The following is a 22,735-nucleotide window of genomic DNA, read 5'->3' on the forward strand; positions in this document are numbered from 1 at the left end:
ACTTACACCCTTGCCCTATGATATATTGTTCCCCCTCGGATGTAATTGGATACCCTGGAACATGTCTACTCTAAACCTTAAGGTGGCAGCATCATATGAAAAATCCTACTTTCTCAACACAAAAATGTTGCAAAAAAAAAATAAAACAAATCATAGCAGTATACCAAAAATAAAGAGGACAAATAAATGATTATGTGCTCTTTTACGAATTCGTCTTTAGGTTTCGTAGGGGAGAGTTCGTCTCTGCATTCACCTATGTGTATTCTATGTAATTAAAAGAAAACCTATCAGTTTGCATTGGAGCCTACCTGGCTACCTCATGAAAATTTCCCTATCACCACTGGGAGGAAATTACGCTTTTTGCATTTTTTTTTATTATTTGAGTATCAATTTGATCCTCTCTAGTTAAAGGGATCCACAACTTGTTAATCATGTTGGCCTAAATATTTTGTAATATTCCTATCAACTAACAAAATATAAAGTTTATGAGACTCAAAACCTCATAATTATCTCAAAAAATTACATAGACTTTGTTGTATTTTTCATCAATGGAGGCAATTTTTTTTACCTAAAAAATCATGCAGTAATGCCTTTCTGGACTGAAACCTACAGAGTTAACCAAAAAAGATTAATATTACCAGAGTGGTTTTTTAAAGTATTTTTAACATTTGACTATTGTTAATTTAGGCAATGCCGCACTGCATTACTGAAACAAACAAATGTGATTGTTTTGTGAAGAGAGAATTTATTTCTCTGCATTTAACCCATCCCCTTGTGATGCTGCCATTGTGCGGTGCCCGGGAAGCAGTGTGGTGTAAGGGTATTGCTCAGGGGAAGTCTGTGGGAGTGGGAGATCAAACTCACAACCTCAGGATTCAAAGCCCTATGCCCTAACCACTAGGCCGCCACTCTCTCATTGTATCAACCAAAGCCAACACCGTTAGCAGAAGCTAAAATGAAATAAAAATCAGAGGACAATGAACAACTGTTTAAATTGAGAATAAAGCATCTTTCAGTGTTTGTAACTCAGCAGAAGCCGAGATCCCCAGACTTCCCGATCGACACACAGCTCCTCCAGCTGCTCTGGCGGGGAACCCAAAGGCGACACCAGGCCAGCTCAGAGACATAGTCCCTCCAGCGTGTTCTGGGCCTTCCTTGAAGCTTCCACCCAGTAGGTCGTGCCTGGAACACCTCACGAGAGAGGCGACCAGGAGGCTTCCAGAACAGATGCTCGAGCCACGTCAGCTGGCTCCTTTCGACGTGGAGGAGCAACGACTCTGCTCTTTGCTCCTCCCGAGCTCGTTCCGATATATCTGAGAAGAAACTGGAGCTCCTTTTAGCATAGCTCTCCATCTGTGTTAACATCTCCTAGTAGAGGCAACACAAACAGCAGATTCCATGGCCAACTCTCCCCTCTTTCTCTGTGTGGTCCTCCTCATTTTCATTAAGTCTTGTGAATTCTACATTTTGACTGTAGTGGAAAAACTTAAGAGCAAGAATCCATTAAAAAAACGGACATTATTAACTTGTCAAAGAGACATTTTACTGTTTTGCAGAACTCATATAAATTTATTACAGACCTAGACATATTTCAAAGGTTTATTTCAGTTGATTTTTTATGACAGCTAATGAAAACCCTTCACTCTGCTTGGTATGGTTATTTTACATGAAATCATTGAAAAAGAAAAGTACAGAAATAGGGTAAAAAATTATGAACATGTGCTGTACAGTTTAATCACTAAATACTTGGTCAGGCATCTTATGGGTGAATTAATGCATGAGTGCAATTACATTTAGTGACTGTTAATTTGCTTGTGAGCACCCATCCATCCCAATAAATCACAGCTTTGACATTCATTAGACAGAGAGTGATACATTCCCCGCATTTACTTCTCTTAATTTCAATGATTACTCCTTGTGTTTGAATAGCTCCATCAATACAGTAATTCCTCCTTCAGTGTGAGGGCTTCTGAACTCCTAAACTCTTCCTTCAGCCCATTTACATTGTTGATTCTGGTTCTCCCATGTTCTTTTTTATTCAAAAAGAGGTTCTTAAAGTAGCGTTTGGTTAACCTGACTCCGCCAGATGGATTTGCTCCACATATCCATCTGGAAACCTTCCGTTGCAGTAATTTTGGGAAGGGGCGAAAATACTGGTTAGCTGATTGGCCTATGTTGGTGATAGACGGGCCAAATAAACCAATCAGATCAACAAAGCATACAGTTTGACGTAACAGAGTGACGACGAAGAGGAGCCAATTGATAGATCAAACTCTTGCCGAAACCAGTCGGGAGAAGAGCAAAAACATATTTTTGTTTGACTGCAGAGTCAAACAAGTAGGACTCTGTCTGGTCCTGGAAGTCAGAGGTGAACAGAGTAAAAAGGAATTATGAGAGTACCGTCCCCTGTGGCGTTACTGTGCTGCCGACTACTTGATTAGATAGCTGACCAGGGGTGGATTTAGGGAATTTGGGGCCCTAGGCAAAGACAGGCAGGGGGCCCTCTGAGATGAGAAGACAACACATAAAACAGACCCATTATGCAGATAGAGAAATGTTAATAGAATTATTTATTCTAGGTTTTGTCCGTCTCTTCTTGTCCCCTTTTTTTTGTTTTCCTCTATATGTTTTGTACTCAGCTGACTTTTCATGCTGTCTCAAAAGGAATGAAAGATTTTTTTTCCAATCACTAAGCACTCAGCTGATTGCTTTTTCCTATGTTTCCAAAAAGGTGACGGCAAAAGTAAATAACCCAGTCCTCCTTTTCACGGTAGACAGGCCATGATCTGCTTATCTGTTCTCCATTTTTCATTTGGATTAAACAATAGCTGCATGAATCATGACAGCAGACAAGATAGAGGAGAGCAGAAGGCGGGGTTACCAATCTACTTGCTCTGGAGAGCAGAGTTCGCTGCTTTTATAGATGTTGTCGCCAAAGTCTCCAGTAGCAGAAAAAAGTTGCTAGACTTGTCGCTTTTTTTTAAATGAAAGTGCTAAAGGGGTGTAAAATGTGGCTAAATATAGTGACTAAAGTGCTAAGTTGGCAACACTGCTCTTCACTGTCTGTTTGGAGCCTTTCTGAACATTTGCAGCAAATGGACTGAGCCAATATAGTGGACACTGAGACACACTTAAGATTATAAGCGTTCTGGTGGCATTTTAAAAGCATAATGTGCACAAATAAATAATAGCTGTATTAACCCTACATGTCAAAGGAGTTTTATAGGGGGCCCCCAGGAACATGGGGCCATAGGCAACTGCCTAGTATTGCCTAATGGTAAATCCGCCCCTGCAGCTTACACAACTCTAACAAACTGTAGTCTGTTTGTCATGCAATCTCTGATCCAGGCGATTGTCACTGCCTCTACCTGAGTCTTCTGAAGTTTCTCACAGACTAACTCAGGCTGAATTGGGTTAAATGCACTGGAGAAATCAAAGAATGTGATCCTCACAGTACTGCCTGCCTCCAACTCCATTGCGATAAGTAACTGCAAGGGGTCCTGATAGCTTCTTGTATGTTTGCTGAGGTAAACAAACAGAATTTTCTCTGGGACCATCATGATTTGGGATGTCCGGCCAACAGGTCTATAGTCATGTACAATTTCAGGAGGACTTTTGACCATTAAGCAAAATCCAATCTTTTTTTTAAACATAAAGGATTCTTCACAATGTATTAAATCCAGAAGCAGCTTAATGCAATGAAAAGGCGTAGCACATGTCCTGTTTGTGCCTGCTTCAAGATGTTTGAGTCCATCTGCAGTGAACCAAATAGGCTTTGTTTTGTATTGTGACTACACCCTGCTTTTACAATTACACTTTCTTCTTACACTCAACTTTTCATCTATATGTTACAGTCAGCTTTCTTAGCTTTTACCTATTGTTGTTTACCTTCCCAGTGGAATGTGTTATATATGCCGCTGGTAAAATTATTAAGTCAGCATTCTTCCTCATAGTTTGTTAGACCACGATTATAAAAGAACGCTTTTGAACTGAGTTACTTTCTTTAATAAGCTTTATGGAATATTTTTGTTGTTTGAAAACTGAGGGTGATTTATCACCCTGTGAGAAATCAATCTGAGGGCAAGTTTTACTTTTTGACTCATTGTACATAAGCTTTCAAGTGAAGTACTAAATCATGTAGATTAAACTATTTATTTTCCATTTCTTCTGTCTCCTGCTGACCACAGGGTTGCAGGTTATCCTTCCAGGATACCTACAAAGTCCTTTCATTCAGGCGGCCCTCAACTACATTGGCTGCAAGTCAGAGGGCCAGTTTGTTTGCCGGAACAACGACTGCTGGTGTGAGTGCAGCGTCGACTTCCCTCAGTGCAACTGTCCTCACTCTGACCTGGACACTTTGGAAAACAGCCTGCTGCACATCAGAGATGGACTGAAGCTGGCCAACAAAGAGTTTGAAGAATCTGGTGAGTAACAAGTTAATTTTAACCTTAACAAATGGAAAATGAAAATGTCAGCTTGAGTAGCTCTTTGAGTGGGAATAGAAACATACAGATGGAAAATTGGCTTTTAAAACATCTTCCTGTCTTGGGTTCAGAGCGAAGGTAGTCACTTTTCTGTGACAAATAAATACATTTCTACAAAAAAATAATAACTAAAAAGATATTTTCCCTTAAATGGACTCCTCTGCGAAGATAGCGTTGGCTTGTTCAGGAGTGTCTGGGTTCATAGAACTAACAATTAGCTTTTAGTGATTGTTTTGATGCATCTATGCTGTAAGAGGCTTGGTAGATTCTTAGATAGACAATGTGTTTTGACCAAAAGTGTTTAAGTGCAAGAACAAAAAAAATTTATTGGAGGGGAGAAAAAATTCTACAGCGTGTAAAATCACTGCAGTCTAAATTATTTGAAGACAGAAAAGAAATATGACTTGCTGAATTGTGAAATTTGTTTGCACCGACACATCTTCATCTTCATATTTCTTCTGTTTCCAGCTGGTAAAACATGATGTGAGAACACCATCATTTTTCAAGTCATCATTTTTACACAATGAACAGTTTGAAGCTATAAATCTTTCCCCCCTATATAACTGAAAAAGATTATCTTTGCATAAATGGCTTCCTGACAAAAAGCAGCGGGAGAAGACATAAAAAAAGAGTCAGATTGAAACATAAGGGGGGAGACGCTACATGAAAATAATAGAATATGGAAATTACATTGACACCAGGATTTCAGCTTGAATGTCTTGAGCAAGTGAAAAACTATTATGAGATGGGAAACAAGTGTTGTCTTGGAGTAATTTTCTAAAGAAACATTATTTAGGTGAGAGCTATTCAGAGTTCTATAGTTTCCAAATCATATATGGCAGAAACTAGGTGTGTGCAAAAAAAAGTAAACAGATTTAACATTTCAGCCTTTCAGATAGGTCTTTGGTCTCCACAGTGGTTTCCCTGCCCACCAAGAAAAAACAGGGTAACTTCTAGGTTCTTTAAGGCTTTGAGCAGTTCGGGCGCAGCTCGGGTCCAGAATCCCGGATAAGCCCCCAAGAAGGTTTTATGGTATAACTTATTTAGCATGTTTAAAATTCACAACTAAAAGTCCCTAAATAAGTGCTTATTTGTTAGTGTTTGTTTTAATTAATTACACAAAACTGTCAGAAGCAGTAGCTTTAAACAAAATACATCAAAAAACATAAATACAATACCAAGAAAATATATTGGTTCCTAAAAGACCGATGGTGTCTTGTTTTCTTGGTAAGACTTGCATATCATCCATCCATCCAGACATCTTCTCCCACCTATTTCGTCAGGTTTATGGTGGGGTCAGTGCCTATCTCTGGCAGTCTGTGGACAGGTCGCCAGTTTGTTGCAGGGCCACTTAAATGTTTAAAATAATATAAAAAAAAATTTCATTTTGGACAACAATAACTCAAATGTAAATATGATGCTGTTTTTTGTTGTTTTTTTGTTTTTTTACAATCAAGGTGAAAAACTATGAATACTACCTTCACCCCATATGGAAAATGTATTACACCTTCCAATTATTGATTAACTGTGATCAACCTTTCTGTTGTTTGAAAAGATGAGCTCAGTTTCATGAGCCAGACCTTGTTCTGACTAATGCCAGAACTGCAGGAGGAGGCATGTCACACTCAAATCCTCCATGGCCAGTATCCTGCAGCTTCTAGATATCTCCCTGGTCTAACACGGATTAAATTAAAAAGCTTAATTACCTCCTCAGTTGAAGTCACATTCTCCTGAGTCCTGCAAAGTACATAATTGTTTGATTCCAGATGGATTTAAGTAGAGATTCATCTAAAAGATGCAGGACACCAGTGTCATGACCAAGTGGTTGGTATAGTGTACTGAATCATCTGTGCACAATATAAACTGGAGACCCCCAAGTCACAATGGGAGCCACCCCCCGAGATGGTGAAGAATGACAGAGCTAAGATCCTGTGGGGCTTCCAGATACAGACAAAATGGTTGTGTTCAACCAACTGGATATTGTGATCATTGATCGGTCCCAAATGATGGAAACGTCAGGAAAAATTTACATGATATTAACATTAACATTAGGAAAGGGCTAGAAAGATCCTAGAAGATGAAAGCCACTGTAGTGCCATGGTCATCGGAGCAATGGAGGCAGTGAAGCCCAACACTTAAGTTTCTCCAATAGAAACCTGGAGAAATATCAGAAATATCAGTGCAGAAATGAGCAGTTGCAGGGACAATTAAGGTACTGTGAACAACCCTCAAGCTCCCAGGCTTCCGGTAGAGGACCCCATGTTGAAATGAAGAAGCCCCCTACTCCTCCCGCCCAGGAGTAAAAGAGGTGGCTGAGAGAGTGATTTTTTTATTAATCTGTAAAAGTAAAAAGAAATAACCAAAAAAAAAAAAAAGACTTTTAAGAAATAAAATATTAAAAAAACATTCTGACAAAACAGCAGTTTATTTCAGAACCTTTTTTATTAATTAACATTTTTCAACATTTCATTTTGGATTACTTTTTTTTCAAATTTCCATTTATAAAACATCCTTGAAACATTAATGAAAGGAAATTCACTCCCCTTTAAAAAGAAACACTGACTCCTATTAATCGTGTTTGGCAGGATGGAGACCTCTAAAACCTACAATGCAGAGCAGGGTATCTACTGTATGGAGCATGATTTGGGAATGTTGTATTTTTAGACCAATTTACATTTAATCTGAAAACTTTTTAATATGTGAGTGTTTTAAGTCAGAGTGGTAATCAATTTAATGATAAAGGAACAAAGGTCTCATTGTTTCAATGAGACCTTTTAAAATAAGTAGCAGTAATTCCGGGGGCCTTTAATGCATCAAACCACTGATGTTAAGAAGCTTACTCCACATTCCCCAGGCATGCTTATAAACCTACCTTAACCTTATAAACAACAAAGAGCTTCCCAACAAAAGAAATAACAAGCCATAACACAGAACATCTCATTATGCCTCTTTTCTTGAATTTCTGAGACAGCGCTGCAGACACAGTGTCATCATGGGATTGATCAGCAGCCTTTTGAACACCTTTGAATATTTGCCATAAATAAAATGTGGAACAAACAGAAGTAACAGTATCTCCACTTTTAAATCTCAAGCCTCAGCATCAGTCTGTCATTTCCAAAGACTGAGCAAATCAGAGCTTTAAACCGTGACTGAAAGGAAATGCAGATATGTTCCTCCTCACTGCTGGAATATTGCCCAAAAATACCAGCACATTTATCAGACCCGATCTAACATATGAGACACATTTATGACTTATCAGAAAAAATATGCTACCTAGGCCCCCTTGACACAGAGTAAACATCGCGCTAGAGTAAAACAAATTAGACCAGAAAGTCGATGGACATTACATAGGTTTGACAAGGTCTCCCTGACACGTATTAAGCACTCTCTAAATGTACCGTGCAGAAACCTTCCATGGGGGGAGGTTGTGATGCTTTGTGTTAATGATGTTTTGGTATATGTCTTCTTACTGCAGCAAGTTATGGAAAAGGATGCACTTGCCGGCTTAGCTACAAAGATTGTTCTCAAACAAAAACTCTGGCCTTGCATTCACTGATCATGCAGAAGAAGAGCGAACCATGGCTAGAGGGAGACTGAGCAGAGAGAAATGTTATTGCCTAGTGGCGGGGTTTGGCAAAATCATCCAAGCTCTGTTGAAAAGAAAAGCAACCTCGTGCTTTTGAAATTTGATGTTCAAAAGCCTACAGGGATTTGGTCTAAAATGTACTGACATGATGGATTTTAATCACAGGATTTCTCCTAATATGAACAGAAAGCTCCTTCCCCTTGATGCTGATGCACAAGACTGAATGAGGCCCTGAGCAGAATCAGGTTTAAACGTACATAATAAATTTCCAGTGTCTTTTTTGAATTAAAAAGCTAGAGCTGCTTTCTGTTTTGGAACAGGGTAAGTGCAGTAGTGCTGAGATAGAGGGAAACTGATGCTGATTGGGTGAGGAGCAGTAAGGTGGGTTGGTATTTAGGTTGTATTGATTGTTCCTGCAGACGAACAACAGGAGAGACATGAGTGTACAGCAAAGAGCTACTTATATTAAATGATAACATTCTGAAACTACAAGGACTAATTTCTGCTAGCTGAAGTCAAAGGCTAAATGTTCCTGTTAATTTACCACATTATATCCAGCAGTAAATACTTAATTTACTTCGGTCACAAGTATCTCAAACTATGGCCTCGATAGGGTTTCATCAGTGGTTTCACTGCCAACTGAGACATGCACCTTTTGGTGGGCTCCTTTAGGCTCTCAAAACTTATCTCTCAGCCTCGGTGCAGTATCCCGGACTAGCCCCCCAAAAAGTTTAATAGCATCAATACTTTACCATGAACACAGTTATTTTTAACTAACAAAACCCTAAATAAGTCAAAATTTTATTTTGCATACATTTTTTACATAAAAACAAGCAGTTTAGTTGCATTAAAATCAAGTCTTGTGGCATAACCCAAGGAGTAGATAAGGGCAAGTAAAAGACATGAAAAAGACATTCATGCAGCTAGAGAGGGACTCGTCCATCATGTTTCTGAAGTACAATTATGACCATGAATACAATACCATGGGAAAATATTAGTTCCTAAAAGACTTAAAATATTTGTACTAGTACTTATGGTCTTCTGCTTATCTCAAAAAACAATGACTTACAACTGGCTGTTGTTTTTTTGTTGCTTGTTTGTTTTGCTGTTATACTGTGCTCACTTGCATGGTATCCTACAATTTATCATAGAAAAATAGTTTAAATACAATCCAAGTGGCTCTTCTCTGAAACAAGTTACAAACTCCTTTTTTTTAACTAATGTGTGGGGGGCGTAGCTAAAGGAAGTAGTCCCTAGCCAATCATTGACCACCCGAAGCCTCCCTAGCAAGGGATTTGTTGTTCAAATGTGACCGTAATTCACCACCAATTGAACAAGCGGTTCCCTTCTAAACCAGAGGGTTGCAGCAGATTCTACCCAGTTGAATATCCTGACAAATTTCCCATTTACATGTTAGTATATTTATCGTCAACTGACAAATGAAAATACAGTAATTTATTACAGAATAAAATTTTTTTCAGACCTTGTTTTTAAAGTATTATAGGGATTATCGGTCTTTGAAGGTCATCTAGGTGTTTTTTATGCAATTAAAGAACCCTGACAAACGCATTTAATTTGTATAGTGTGTTGTGGTTTCATTTAGATGTCAGATATGTATAACTATGTAACTTTATTAGCAAAGGAAAATACACTTATTTCAAGAGAAATTGTTTCACGTTTTTTTTTAAGGGCTCTTTTGATATAATTTTTTTTTAATAAACATGCCGCAATATTTCAGCTAAGTCATCGTTTTGCTTTGGTTGGATTATGAAAAGATTTCAGTTCTTTATGCCCTCATGTTTAATAGTTAAAATTATATATTAAACTTCAAATGTTATTTTTGACGGTCTAAATATGTTTAACATTACCATAGAATCTCTTTCCATTGCCTGACATTGCACCAATGCCTCCTTTGTGGCAACAGTTATTGCAGATATTGTGTCTCCGTTTGTTCCTCCCTTTTTGAAGTACTAAAAAAATGCAAAAAATAGCATTGTTGCTTAGCCAGGAATTTGTAATTTTTTTTCCATTGAAATATGATCTGTATATTGCTGAAGGCACAAAAGTGAATAAAATGTTTTGCACACGCTTTCTGCCTAAACACAAAAAACAAATCACTTTGCACCTTCTTTGAACATCTGCTCTAGGCCTGGAAACACATTTACATTTGATTTAGGACATACAAATATTCTGAAGGTCAAGTCCTACGTGTCATTAAAACATTCCAGTTGAAATACTCTGACTAGCGACTAGCCACCGAAAGCAGAAATACGTCACGTTGAGTAGACGTTCACATGCACACTCAGCTCAGCTTACCTTCTTTTGAATAACTTGATCCTGAAAAACTTTTAAATGCAGGCTGATCGGAATGTTAATCGCCATAAAAACAAACCTTTGTGTCGAATTACGATTTTACTCCTCTGGCCAATTGGCCATCATTCAGATAACTTATTTCCATGTAAACATACCATATTTTTTTTTTTATCTAACAGTCATGCTATTGAACTGTTGGTGTTAGTAAGAGTAACTGGAAGGACACTATATAAGCACAAAGAGAAAGCTCAAATTTTATCCAGAAAGAAATCATTGTGGGTTTGAAACTCAAGACCTTATGCTGGTGAAGATTCTAACTCATCCAAGTCCGAGTCAGTTTTAAGAGGATTCACTTTCCAACCAGGAAGCTTTTTCAATTAAAAATGTCAGAAATAGCGTTGAGTTCAAGGTTTTATAGAGTGGACAAAACACAAAGCCTTGTTTTGGCTTAGAAAACATGCAAATCGCACCAGACGAATGAGCCCACCCCTTTGGAATGGGGGTCATTTGGGTTCTTTGTTAGCCAGGACCTTTTTCCTGCAAGGCAACAGTGGAACTAAGGCCCCGTCCACACGAAGTCGAACCCTGGCCTGAACGCACAAATTTTTCACCAAACCAGCCTCTCATCCATACGAAGCCGGCGTTTCGGGGTCTGTAAATTATCTTTTTTTTATTAAGCCTTCAGTTCAGAGTGGGAAGATTTTGAAACACCGTTTTCGCGTTTCCATCTTTAAGCTCTAACCGCATTTTTTTTTTTACACGCATGCGTCATAGCGTCGCCTCTAAACACGCATGCGCGACACAGTATCACAACAACAATGGCGCCATACTGTGTTGAATGGTTGCTGCTCATGCTACTCACCCTGCCAAACGTTCTGGAAAATATTAGCGTTTCATGTTCGTTTTGACTTCGTGTGGACGGGGCCTCAATTTTCCACTGTAGCAGCACTCTGTTTTTTTTTGTTCCTTCTGTGCCACCTTTTTAAAAGTCAGTCCAACAACAAGCATTCAAAACACAAGCATTAATATTCTTTAAAAACAGATTTTTAATGAAAAATTTAATCAACATGTTCAACTAGTTCAAAATACTGTGTTTCTTCTAATGTCTTATGCACAGAAAACATGTGAGGGAAGCCCAAAATATGCTTAAGAGATACACAGTTCTATAGTCTATAAATCTAAATTAACAGTGTTTGTAACCTTTTTATGAAATTATACCTTTAATTAATTAAAATCCAATTAATTAACTGGCTCCTGGGGTGAATAGCTTTTAGTTAATGCTGTTAATTTATCTCTTTCAGCATTTTAACAACATCGAGCGTTTAAGTTCCTACCTTTTTTTTTTTTTTTTTAAAGCAAACTGAAAATTCAAAGCCAGGGTAAAAAAAGGCATTTACTCAGAGAGGAAAAAACATCACAGCCAAGCACATCAGACGAACCATCAGGATAAAAAAAACAGAAAAATGCTTAAAAACAGTGCTGAAAAAAATGAGATATAAGTAAGTCGTTTCTTTAAACTGTTCTATTTTTAATTGATTTAAGCGAATACAGTAAGTAAGAGCATTTCCCAAAGGAATGAGACAATTTGCTTTTAAAACAAGAAAAAATAAACACCATCTAATTATCTAATAATTAGGACAGAAATGCTTGTTTAATTGACAAATCATCTTATTTGCTTGCTCCAATTAGGGGGAAATACATTTTTCTAAATTTGTAATTATTTTTAGATCAGTATTTGCTAGCCTGATCGGCCAGACAAATTTGCGGCAAGTGCTCGACTGATAAGCGTGATAACAAGCAGGTAGAGCGTGATGTTAAAGGGGGGACTAACAGAGTCAGCAGAAAGAGTTCAGTACTAGTCATGTAACTACAGATGTTATAGACTTGTAAGACCATCCTGATCTCGCAAGCTTTCAAGGTTTCACTCGCTAATCAGTCTGGAGACTCTCCGTTAAAGAAAATTTGGAGCCGTTCACCAAACGAACGTCCAATCAGCGTTGGCTTTGAGGCGGGTTGAGGTGTGATGAAACGAGAAGCGCGAAAGTTCAGTCTAAAGAACATGGCGGCTTCAGCCGATGAAACTAGCGTTAGCGTGGCTATCGAGCAAGTTTTATCTGAATTACACAGTATTTCTTCACCGGAAGAAGAGCAAAACACTGCTCTGGAGGCTTTTCTCAGAGGAAAAGATGTTTTTGCTCTTCTCCCGACTGGTTTCGGCAAGAGTAGCTTGGCTTGTGGTTGTGTTTTCGTCGTCGCTCTGTTAGTACGTCATATGCTTCGTTGATCTGATTGGTTTATTTGGCCCGTCTATCACCAACATAGGCCAATCAGCTAACCAGTATTTTCGCCCCTTCCCAAAATTACTTCAACCGAAGGTTTCCAGATGGATATGCGGAGCAAATCCATCTGGCAGAGTCAGGTTACAGATGTTACGCATCATTTAAAAACATTTTTCCTTTGCAGCTGCAATCATGGGCCCTCCTCCTGCGCTGTGATTGGTCTGGTCTGTTTTAATAATTGATCTTTGATCTTTATTGATCTCAAACTGGAGAAATTTACCTCTGCAACAACTGGGTTAATTTGTGGGGAACGAACTGGGTACTTACAACCTTCTCAGAGCACAAGCACACTCCTCCAACCTAGACGGAAGAGTATTAAGCCTCACCATTTTGGCCTTACCTCCCAAAATTAAATTTAAAATAGGTAACTTGTTCTTGCAATCAGTGTATTTTCCTTTGATTTATGCAGGTGAGTAAGACAGAATGCCAATGGAAAATGAGAATCTACCCATAAAATTTGAAATATAACAACTCCATTGTATTATTGAAGTGAAGAATATTTAACCATGTTATTTTAAAATATATGTGTTTAAATATTTTGTAACTTATGTTAAGTTGCTAATAAATCATTTCATATCTTATTTTAACATTGATAATGTTTTAAATAGACAAATAACGCTGCTTGTTTTCTGAGCTGATCAGCAAAGAAGATTTGAATATGTCAACATGTTTTCCTTCCGCTGGACTGCCATCGTTAAGGCTGCTTAGCTGGTTGATTGTCTTGAGCAAACAGTGAAGGGTAGAGCTTTCTGGGTGTTATTAATCCTTGGGCTTATAGCTACAGGCAGACTTTGTTTAATCATTTTCTCCTTCATACCAGAGGAGTTCCTCGGCTTCGTTGGGAAACTGCCGGTCCACTACGCCGTCAACACATCTGTCGTGGAGTACCTGTGGAGGATGGATGCAGGCCTTCTGCAGCGCTACAGGCAGCTGGAGAGCAGCAGCAAGCAGCTCCTCGCCAGAGCTCGCCGCACGACTAACAAGCTCTTCAGCCTCAGCAAGAGGTGCCGAAAGCCGCCGAGGATTATCCTGCCGAGGCCGAGGTAAGACTGGGGACGAGAGTAAGGAATACGCATGTTAACCCAAGCTGCTCCGCTCAACCTATAATTATGAGAATGATTTATGCACGAGGCGGAGAGAGAAAGCAGCAGAGCAAGACGGTGCTTATTAGAAGGCACTTGAGGAAAAGTAGCCGGTGAGAGAGGTTGCGAAAGTGCTGACGGGAGCAAAGCTGCTTTCCCCAGAAGACAATGGGGCTGGAGTTTGGCAGAAAACAACAAACATTTCTAACCACCTGCAGTTCCTTTTTGCAAAGAACACATCTAAATATGGCAACTTGGACTTTTTGCCAAATATTTTATTTATTCTATGAAAACATGTCAGAAAAAGCTGCTGCAGAGGTAGATAAGTTGGTCTCATCTGGTTTGTCATTTCAGCAGCACTCCCACCTGGACGCTCTCGTTCCTGGCTCTCACATCGACTTCTGAAAGACATTTCTGGCAGGGAAATTAGCTAAATAACACAGGAGCCATCAGTTTTCTTCTCCTATAATCCTTCTGCTTCCTCACTCCAGGCCGACAGCACCTCTGAGACACCACTGATTGAATTCAGGTGTTTAAATTAGGGCTGAGCGACATGAATTTAAAATGTTATCATGATATTTTTTGGTACTATCATTAAAACGATAAAGTTGACAATTAAAAAAGAGCCTTTTCATTTATTTATTTGTCTTTTTTTAGGTAAATGTATGGCTTTGTCTGCATGCCATAGTGATCGTAGCCCCACAATCACAAACATTGCTCTTAAAAAAATGCATGTTAAAAATAATCTTCAGGACACCAGTTACATAAAGATGTGTGATATATATCACTAAACATACCACATTTATGATGTTTAATTACTTAATTACTTTATTATTTCGTCAAATTTTGGAAAAAAGAACATTTCTAGCTATTCATCCTTTTTTGGACTTTTTAAACATTGTTTATTCTGATTTATCATTTAGACCGAAGGTTTTAAACAGAGGTCTGCGACCCCTAGGGGATCTTCGGAGGTACTGCATGGGGATAGCGAAAATTTTGGTTGATTAGACTTTTTTTTTTATATTCCCCCTTTGCAATTTTTCCACTAATTGAATTAATTACACATTAACATGACTTCAACATACTCTTTCAAGCTGGGCACCGTTTCATTCATAACACCTGTCCCATTAGCAAGAACTCAGAGTCAGAAATATTTTAATAATCCCAGGGTGTCATTACTTTCATTACATCACTCCATCTGTAAAAAGAGTGACTATAGAACCAGTTTGATATAACACAATTTCATACAACATATGAAATTACGGGTTCTCCACTCCATCTTGCCATCAGTCCTGGGGGTCCTTGGCCAAGGAAAACGTTAAAGACTCCTGGCTTAGACGGTTAATCAAACTTTTTGTCACAATCATAATAGGGATAAACGATAAGATAAATTTCCACCTCTAGTTCGAGCCATTTGGACCACAGATTTAAAAACTCCAGCAGATCTATATGCAGACTGTCCCAAAAAACATTCTTAGTGAAATTGAGCTAAGTGGATTCCTGAATGGTATTGTGATACCAATACTATCTGAGCAATGCATCCAAATTTCCTGGATACTAAAGATCCCACCGATGACTTTGGGCTGAATGCTGACAAAACAGGAGTTTTTTTTTTTTTCTTTTTTTGAAGTGTAAAGCTCAGTAAAGGTGGGATCATGTTTTAGGGGCTGGATTACTGCATCTGGTTTTGGCTTCTTAGTTTTGGTCAAATTATCTCTCAAGGTTGCAGCTTAACTTGCAATGTTTAGACCAGTGGTCTCCAACCCTGGTCCTCAAGATCTACTATCCTACAGATTTTAGATGCATCCCTGCTTCAACACAGCTGAACCAAATGAATGGCTTGAAAATCATTTGATTCAGCTGTGTTGAAGCAGGGATGCATCTAAAATCTGTATGACAGATCTTGAGGACCAGGGTTGGAGACCACTGGTTTAGACTTTTTCTCTGAAAGTTAATGTTCTCTTTAGGTTTTCCTTCTTCAGCTCATGTCCTTATGCTTATTATTGTTTTGGAAATGTTAGATTATTCTTTAGTTCCCTTGTTTTTTCACTGCCTCTCTCTCTCTCTCTCTCTCTCTCTCTACAGTAGTAGCCAATCAAAATTTCTTCACTTTCCTTGATGGTTGCTGGTCATTGGCTGGTCCCCTACAATTCCATTTTAAACATGAATAATTCAGTGGTGGGCGGGGTCAGATTTAAAAAGATATGCAAAAGAGGGTCACTACAGCGGCTGGAAGTTGGAGCTACTGTGTATATATATATATCTATATATATACACTATATTGCCAAAAGTATTTGCTCACCCATCCAAATTATTGGAATCAGGTGTTCCAATCACTTCCATGGCCACAGGTGTATAAATTCAAGCACCTAGGCATGCAGACTGTTTTTACAAACATTTGTGAAAGAATGGGTCGCTCTCAGGAGCTCAGTGAATTCCAGCGTGGAACTGTGATAGGATGCCACCTGTGCAACAAATCCAGTCGTGAAATTTCCTCGCTCCTAAATATTCCACAGTCAACTGTCAGCTGTATTACAGGTGCTGGTCATAAAATTAGAATATCATGAAAAAGTAGATTGATTTCAGTAATTCCATTTAAAAAGTGAAACTTGTATATTATATTCATACATTACATACAAACTCATATATTTCAGATGTTTATTTTGTTTAATTTTGATGATTACAAATGACAACAAATGAAAATCTCAAATTCATCATATCAGAAAATTAGAATATTACTGAAGACCAATAAAAACAAAGGATTTATAGAAATGTTGGCCAACTGAAAAGTATGAACATGAAAAGTATGAGCATGTACAGCACTCAGTATTTAGTTGGGCCTCCTTTGGCCTGTATTACTGCAGCAATGCGGCGTGGCATGGAGTCGATCAGTCTGTGGCACTGCTCAGGTGTTATGATAGCCCAGGTTGCTCTAATAGTGGCTTTTAGCTCTTCTGAATTGTTGGGTCTGGTGTATTGCATCTTCTTCTTCACAATACCCCATAGATTTTCTATGGGGTTAAGGTCAGGAGAGTTTGCTGGCCAATTAAGAACAGGGATACCATGGTCCTTCAACCAGGTACTGGTAGCTTTGGCACTGTGTGCAGGTGCCAAGTCCTGTTGGAAAATGAAATCTGCATCTCCAAAAAGTTGGTCAGCTGCAGGAAGCATGAAGTGCTCTAAAACTTCCTGGTATGTGGCTGCGTTGACCCTGGACCTCAGAAAACACAATGGACCAATACCAGCAGATGACATGGCACCCCAAACCATCACTGACTGTGGAAACTTTACACTGGACTTCAAGCAACGTGGATGAAGTGCCTCTCTTCTTTTCCTCCAGACTCTGGGACCTTGATTTCCAAAGGAAATGCAAAATTTACTTTCATCAGAGAACATGACTTTGGACCACTCACCAGCAGTCCAGTCCTGTTTCTCTTTAGCCCAGGCAAGACGCTTCTGACGCTGTCTGTGGTTCAAGAGTGGCTTGACACAAGGAATGCGACAGCAGAAACCCATGTCTTTCATACGTCTGTGTGTGGTGGTTCTTGAAGCACTCACTCCAGCTGCAGTCCACTCTTTGTGAATCTCCCCCACATTTTTGAAGGGGTTTTGTTTCACAATCCTCTCCAGGGTGCGGTTATCTCTCTTGCTTGTACACTTTTTTCGACCACATCTTTTCCTTCCCTTCGCCTCTCTATTAATGTGCTTGGACACTGAGCTCTGTGAACAGCCAGCCTCTTTAGCGATGACCTTTTGTGTCTTGCCCTCCTTGTGCAAGGTGTCGATGGTCGTCTTTTGGACAACTGTCAAGTCAGCAGTCTTCCCCATGATTGTGTAGCCTATAGAACTAGACTGAAAGACCATTTAAAGGCTTTTGCAGGTGGTTTGAGTTAATTAGCTGATTAGAGTGTGGCACCAGGGGCCATCAATTTTGAACCTTTTCACAATATTCTAATTTTCTGATATGATGAATTTGAGATTTTCATTTGTTGTCATTTGTAATCATCAAAATTAAACAAAATAAACATCTGAAATATATGAGTTTGTATGTAATGTATGAATATAATATACAAGTTTCACTTTTTAAATGGAATTACTGAAATCAATCTACTTTTTCATGATATTATAATTTTATGACCAGCACCTGTATAAGAAAATGGAAGTGTTTGGGAACGACAGCAACTCAGCCACGAAGTGGTAGGCCACGTAAACTGACGGAGCGGGGTCAGCGGATGCTGACGCGCATAGTGCGAAGAGGTCGCCAACTTTCTGCAGAGTCAATCACTACAGACCTCCAAACTTCATGTGGCCTTCAGATTAGCTCAAGAACAGTGCGCAGAGAGCTTCATGGAATGGGTTTCCATGGTCGAGCAGCTGCATCCAAGCCATACATCACCAAGTGCAATGCAAAGCGTCGGATGCGGTGGTGTAAAGCACGCCGCCACTGGACTCTAGAGCAGTGGAGACGCGTTCTCTGGAGTGACGAATCGCGCTTCTCCATCTGGCAATCTGATGGACGGGTCTGGGTTTGGCGGTTGCCAGGAGAACGGTACTTGTCTGACTGCATTGTGCCAAGTGTAAAGTTTGGTGGAGGGGGGATTATGGTGTGGGGTTGTTTTTCAGGAGCTGGGCTTGGCCCCTTAGTTCCAGTGAAAGGAACTCTGAATGCTTCAGCATACCAAGACATTTTGGACAATTCCATGCTCCCAACTTTGTGGGAACAGTTTGGAGCTGGCCCCTTCCTCTTCCAACATGACTGTGCACCAGTGCACAAAGCAAGGTCCATAAAGACATGGATGACAGAGTCTGGTGTGGATGAACTTGACTGGCCTGCACAGAGTCCTGACCTCAACCCGATAGAACACCTTTGGGATGAATTAGAGCGGAGACTGAGAGCCAGGCCTTCTCGTCCAACATCAGTGTGCGACCTCACAAATGCGCTTCTGGAAGAATGGTCAAAAATTCCCATAAACACACTCCTAAACCTTGTGGACAGCCTTCCCAGAAGAGTTGAAGCTGTTCTAGCTGCAAAGGGTGGACCGACGTCATATTGAACCCTATGGATTAGGAACGGGATGTCACTTAAGCTCATATGTGAGTCAAGGCAGGTGAGCAAATACTTTTGGCAATATAGTGTATATCTATATATATATACATATATTAGGGATGAAAAGGTTTATGAAAACCGTCTGAACCGTTCGGTTTGACTGTAGCGGTTCGATTCGCGTGTATTGCGTTCAGTTCATGCGCTGCTCCTTTTTCTCATAGGCGAAGCGTTTACACTCCAGAGCAGAAGGTGGCGATACTGCGACCAAAGCCAACCACCAGTAGTCAACAAGAAGAAGAAGAAGCGAAGCAGCGTAGCCAGGTGTAGCAGAAAAAAATCTGTTGTTGTGGAGAATTGTGTGGGTATGGCGAGTGGGAAAGAACAGGAGTTGGAAGACGCGCAACATTTAGATGCATTTCTTGTCCATCGCCTGAATCTAATGGATCAAGGTTTCCTTCCTTCCTTCCTTCCTTCCTTCCTTCCTTCCTTCCTTCCTTCCTTCCTTCCTTCCTTCCTTCCTTCCTTCCTTCCTTCCTTCCTTCCTTCCTTCCTTCCTTCCTTCCTTCCTTCCTTCCTTCCTTCCTTCCTCTCATTATTTCCATGTTAGAAGTCACCAAAAGTCACCAGATATTGATGTCATTGCCTATTCATTTCAGAACTTTGGCATCAGAACAGAACACTTTTTGAAAAAGTGGAGAGAAACCAGCTTGGGTGGGTAGCTGTGACATCTAACAGACTTGCAGACTACCAGGGGATTTAATACTAAGCCCTTTCCAACAGTAATTGGCCACAGTGGACTGTTTCTTACAAAATAAGAAAAATGCTAAAATTCGAAACAGAGAAATTCTCTCAGCATTTTGGTCCATGATGTAATTTAGTCTCTAGTTCTGACCAGCAATGCAGCTCAGGTGCTAAACTTTCATCGAAAGAACATTCCTAACTGGAAGTCCTGCAGTTGTTGTCTTAAGCATAGCAACAGTGAAATACACTGTTTTAACACATGATGGTTTGCGTGATTTCTGAATTTTTAAGGACTCTAACTTTCATCTTAAACCCAACTCCTGCAGGTCATTTTCTCACGTTTTTCCCTAAAAGGTAAATTCAAGCTAAATTGTTGCTTAGAATGGAGGAAAACTCATGAATGTACAAATTGGCATTTGTTTGACTCAGACATTAAAACAAGTCACTCTTTAGCTAATGTTGCACATGAACTTGACAAGATCTCTGAATATCAGCTCATGTCTTGTTTAGATAGAAAAAAACTGAACGGACACTTTATGCTCACAAACGACACTTAAATCGCCTCAATGGTCTGGCTGCTGACTTTCCTTGAGCTTGTTTTGTGTGATCTGTGCTGTGTCCTCATCCTTTATTCTTGTTCTTCCTTTGAAGATAATATTCTAATAGCTGCAACTCTCCAGGATCTCTTTCTAACAGAGAGACAGACAGGATATATCTGTCGTCTTCAACCTGTTTACTCTTAAAAATCTCCAGTTTCTCTTTCCCGTGTTTGGTAAAGTCAGAGTGTTCCCTTCAACCTTTTCTGAGCCGTCAGTGAGCTGGTGGCCACACATCCATTTAAAGTATCCCTGTTTTGTCAAGAAAACACTATTTTGTTTTTACAACAATAGGTTGTAAAGAAAGCATTGCAGTAGAGTAGTGTTTTCTTTTTCTATTGTTTGGAGAGAAAAGCTCCAAAGGCTCATTTTTGGTGTGTTTTAAACCCACCTGCTTCGAGAGACGATGAAAAGGCCGGCTGTGATTTATCTACATTTCACATTTTCAAGAGTTTTCAAGTTTATTGCTCTTTAGTGTGACATTTCCCCATTAATGTAGAACTAAATGCCACTTCATGCATAATATGCTTAAAGGAGGAAAACTATGGCTAATGTAGTTTTTGTTCTCTTTATGGACCTGATAGAGCAGTGCAGGGTCTCTCAACTTGACGTGTATTAAAACGCTTGTCATCTCTCCCTCAGGACCCTGCACTTCTGGTTGAACTACGCTCTCTCCATGTTGTACTGCAGCGAGAACAAGCAAGTCGGTGTTTACAGTGAGAAGAGCCACAGCTGCTCCTGCCCCTACGAGCACCCGCCGTGCCAGGGCCTATTCCCCTGCTCCGTGGGGGATGGTCCCCGCTGTGCCTCCTGTTCTACGGAAAACCGCACTCGATGCTCCAGCTGTAACCCAGGATTCACCCTGACCCAAGGGGTCTGCCGCCCCGCGGTGCCCGACTCCACTGACCCTTACCTGGGCATGGAAAGCGACAGAGATCTGCAGGATCTGGAGCTGCGCTTCCTGATCCAGCGGCGTGACCTTCGGCTGGCTCTGCACGGCGTGTTTGTGAGCAATGACGTGCGCATAAACACCTGGTTCGATCCCTCTTGGCGAAAGAGGATGCTGCTCACGCTTAAGAGCAACAGAGTGAAATCCAATCGAGTTCACATGCTCCTCGGACTCACCTTGCAGTTTTGCCTCACCAGGAACAGCACTCTGGAGCCAACACTGTCGCTGTTTGTCAATCCATTTGGCGGCAGCCATTCTGAGAGCTGGACCATGCCCATAGGTCAACATGGTTACCCTGACTGGGATCGGATCAAGCTGGACATCCCCCTGGACTGCTACAACTGGACACTGACTTTGGGAAACAGGTGGAAAAGCTTTTTTGAGACAGTTCATTTTTATTTGAGGAGTTACAGCCGGGACTCTGCAGGAGGAAATAAGAACGCGAGTGTGTACAACGACCCCCCTGAGGACTCCGAGCCCTCCAACAACATCGGCTACATGAAGGTCAACAGCATGCAGCTTTTTGGGTACAGCGTGCACTTTGACCACGAAGCCATCCAGGACCTGATCCTGCAGATAGACTACCCGTACACTCAGGGATCACAGGACTCAGCGCTGCTGCAGCTGGTGGAGCTACGCTACAGGGTGAACCGCCTCTCTCCCCCGGGGGGGCCACACGTGGACCTGTTCGCCTGTCTGCTCCGTCACAGGCTCAAACTGTCCAGCGCCGACGTGACGAGGATACTCACTGCCCTGCAAGCTTTCAGTGCCAAACATCCAAACTACACAGAGTACGAGGCTAACAAACTCTGCAGCTAATGGCTCCCCTCTTGAGGATTTTTACTCTCGTCTTGCCACAGACAGACTTGTATCCATGGGCAGTTGGATCATATCGTGTCATGCGTGTGGTATCTTGTTTACGGCTGTGCTGTACATACACAATGTGCAATTAAATTTGATGTTTTTTTTATATTTTCGCTGTAGATTATTGGAGCTCCATGACCAAAAAAAAAAATAATAATAATCTTACCCTAGCTTTTACAAATACTGTTACATACAGTTAGTAAAAATATTGAATTTCTACACATTTCGGCACGACAGCACAAGAAACATTAATATTGTTTTTACTGTAAAGCTGCAATTAATTTTAAGTGAAAATATGGAAGTAAATCTGTGTCGCTGGGATTTGAATTAAAAATGCCACTGAAATTTAAATGTATGTTTGTACTTACTGTTTCAGTGTTAAAATATATTCAGAACACATTTTTGGCCTAAAAAAAAATTCATTGTCATTATTTCTACACCATTGAAATTTCATTTGTTCAATTCAATTCAGTTTATTTCTATAGCGCCAAATTCACAACACATGTCATCTCCAGGCACTTTACAGTTCAACCAGATCATCCAGTCAAATTGATACAAAGTTTTCTATCTAAGGAAAACCAGTTGATTGCATCGACTCATTGACTCAAATACAATCCCTCACACTAAGCATGCTTGTAGCGACAGTGGAGAGGAAAAACTCCCTTTTAACAGGAAGGAACCTCCAGCAGAACCAGACTCAGTGTGAGCGGCCATCTGCCGAGGCCGACTGGGGT

General features: G+C 40.2%; 1 protein-coding gene across 1 annotated transcript in view; it reads left to right on the plus strand.

The window, feature by feature from the left end:
* LOC119782568 (BMP/retinoic acid-inducible neural-specific protein 3-like) overlaps nucleotides 1-22,131 on the plus strand; it is a 72,724-nt gene extending 50,593 nt beyond the window's left edge. The window contains exons 5-7 of the mRNA XM_038283588.1: nucleotides 4,188-4,424; nucleotides 13,543-13,765; nucleotides 20,831-22,131. Of these exons, the coding sequence (XP_038139516.1) occupies nucleotides 4,188-4,424; nucleotides 13,543-13,765; nucleotides 20,831-21,956 (1,586 nt within the window). The 3' untranslated portion in view covers nucleotides 21,957-22,131. The remainder of the gene's footprint in view (nucleotides 1-4,187; nucleotides 4,425-13,542; nucleotides 13,766-20,830) is intronic.
* The last annotated feature ends 604 nt before the right edge of the window (nucleotides 22,132-22,735 follow it).

The sequence above is a fragment of the Cyprinodon tularosa genome, unplaced genomic scaffold (genome assembly GCF_016077235.1).
Source record: "Cyprinodon tularosa strain WSP-4 unplaced genomic scaffold, ASM1607723v1 ctg195, whole genome shotgun sequence".
Lineage (NCBI taxonomy): Eukaryota > Metazoa > Chordata > Actinopteri > Cyprinodontiformes > Cyprinodontidae > Cyprinodon > Cyprinodon tularosa.